The 2,032-nt window shown below is 48.2% G+C and overlaps 1 protein-coding gene across 1 annotated transcript in view; it reads right to left on the bottom strand.

Moving 5' to 3' along the window:
• Positions 1-313: 313 nt before the first annotated feature.
• LOC103801460 (cryptochrome DASH-like) overlaps positions 314-2,032 on the bottom strand; it is a 19,895-nt gene continuing 18,176 nt past the window's right edge. Inside the window, exon 14 of the mRNA XM_009073875.1 lies at positions 314-421. Coding sequence (XP_009072123.1) covers positions 314-421 — 108 coding nt within the window. The remainder of the gene's footprint in view (positions 422-2,032) is intronic.

Here is a 2,032-nt window from a genome sequence, read left to right as displayed (position 1 = left end):
CAGACCCACAGCACTGAAGGGATCCTGGAGAGCAACCGGTGAGCTGTGGAGGAGCTCACAGCACCAGCCTGAGCACATAGGTGAAAACAGATCAATCACTTCAATCAGTGCTAAGACACATACCCAAAATACCCACATACATACACATACACTCCAAATACCACATCGAGCAGGTGTCCCTGGGAACACCAGACAGGCAGATCCCAAGTTACTTTATCATGGCCAGGCCTGCATCATTGGCTTGTTCAAAGAGATTAACCATTATCCCACCATCCTCAGCAGGGAAACCTCCCACTGAGTGTTCCTCCAGTCTTCAGCAAACATCTTTCTTGCGAGAGAAGTAAAAATCTATCCCTCTGTCCTTGTGCTGCACTGGCACCTGTGCAGGTCCTCTCCTGCCCCTGGGATGGAGACTTCCTCCCTGTGCAAATGACAGAGGAACAGTGAGATACTGATGCTGAGAGTAAATCCATTCACAAAGCAGTGCCGACATGCAGGAGAATGTGCACATGGAACTTCTGCTCCCAAATTCACTAAAAAGGCAGGAAGGCCTGAAAGGCACAGCTCTAGCCTTGGATTTAGGAAACCTATGTTTCTGGTAAGGTGAGCAGGAAAAGTTCATCAAAATGGAACTCCTGCCTGATGGAAGAGCTTTTTGGCTTCAAGTTTTATTACTGCTTCAAATCAGTGTCTCAACAAGAGGCTCCTTCACAGTTACATCATTCCCTGATCCCGGCAGGTTGGTCATCCAGGCCCTCCAACAGCATGGCCAAAGCAGAAGGCTTTGCTTCCACAAAACGTTTCACTCATGGCAAAGGAATCTGGCCTGAAAAATCTGGTACTGCACCTTGGGATTAAACCCCAAAATGAAGACATGCTTCATTCTTTATTGAACATAGTATGACACCTAAATTTGAGCCTCCACAAAGCATTCTTACTCAGGGGGAGGCAGAGAGGATGCATGGAGGAAAGGCAAATGCTGAAAATCCCTTGAAATACACATCTGTTGGTCACATCCCTGTCCCTCTGTACCCATCTCCTCTGACAGCAGCAGCCCAGGCAGCAGATACAAGCCTTTGCATGTTCCAGGATCAACATCTCAATCTGTTCCCATTCTAAAGAGGAGATACACCCACCCATGGGGGCCTACAGGGAAGCTGGAGAGGAACTCTTTGTTAGGAGCTGCAGTGACAGGGCAAGGGCAATGGGTACAAATTGAAAGAGGTTGCCCAGGGAGGTAGTGGATGCCCCAACCCTGGCAGTGTTCAGAGCCAGGTTGGATGAAGCCTTGAGCAACCTGGTCTAGTGGGAAATGTCCCTGCCCAGCACAAGGGAGGATTGAGACTAGATGATCTATAAGGTCCATTCCAACCCCTAAAATTCTATGATTCTATGAAACAGCAAAGTGCAAGGGCCAGTCCCCATATTTATAGGTCTTGCTGACTCCAGTTTGGATGCACTCAAGCATGGCAGGAAGCTAGATGTTTTTACTTTCACCTCATGAACACAGAGGACAGCAAGTTGGCTTCCTTCTGTCCATCTGCATCGTAAGTGGTCAGGGCAGTGGATGCCTTGGATTTATCTCATCCCTTCCTGCTGGTTGGTGGGGCTGCCAGGGCAGGGAAGGATGCTCTGAAGGACATGCTCTGGCTAAACCCTGCTGACTATACAAGGGTGATGGGATAAGCAGTTAAAATTTACCACAGCAGATAGGACAGAGAGAGCTAAATAACCCTGGCTGTACAGTCCCTGTACAGAGCTGGACCACTGCTGTGAGGTAACATGACCTTGCATTAAAGCAATTTTTCCCCTTATAGGCAGGGAAGGATGCTCTGAAGGACATGCTCTGGCTAAACCCTGCTGACTATACAAGGGTGATGGGATAAGCAGTTAAAATTTACCACAGCAGATAGGACAGAGAGAGCTAAATAACCCTGGCTGTACAGTCCCTGTACAGAGCTGGACCACTGCTGTGAGGTAACATGACCTTGCATTAAAGCAATTTTTCCCCTTATACCTGAGGCAGAATTCA

The sequence above is a fragment of the Acanthisitta chloris genome, unplaced genomic scaffold, assembly GCF_000695815.1.
Source record: "Acanthisitta chloris isolate BGI_N310 unplaced genomic scaffold, ASM69581v1 scaffold8914, whole genome shotgun sequence".
NCBI classification, from domain to species: Eukaryota; Metazoa; Chordata; class Aves; order Passeriformes; family Acanthisittidae; genus Acanthisitta; species Acanthisitta chloris.
This window is presented reverse-complemented; position numbering and strand designations above follow the sequence as displayed.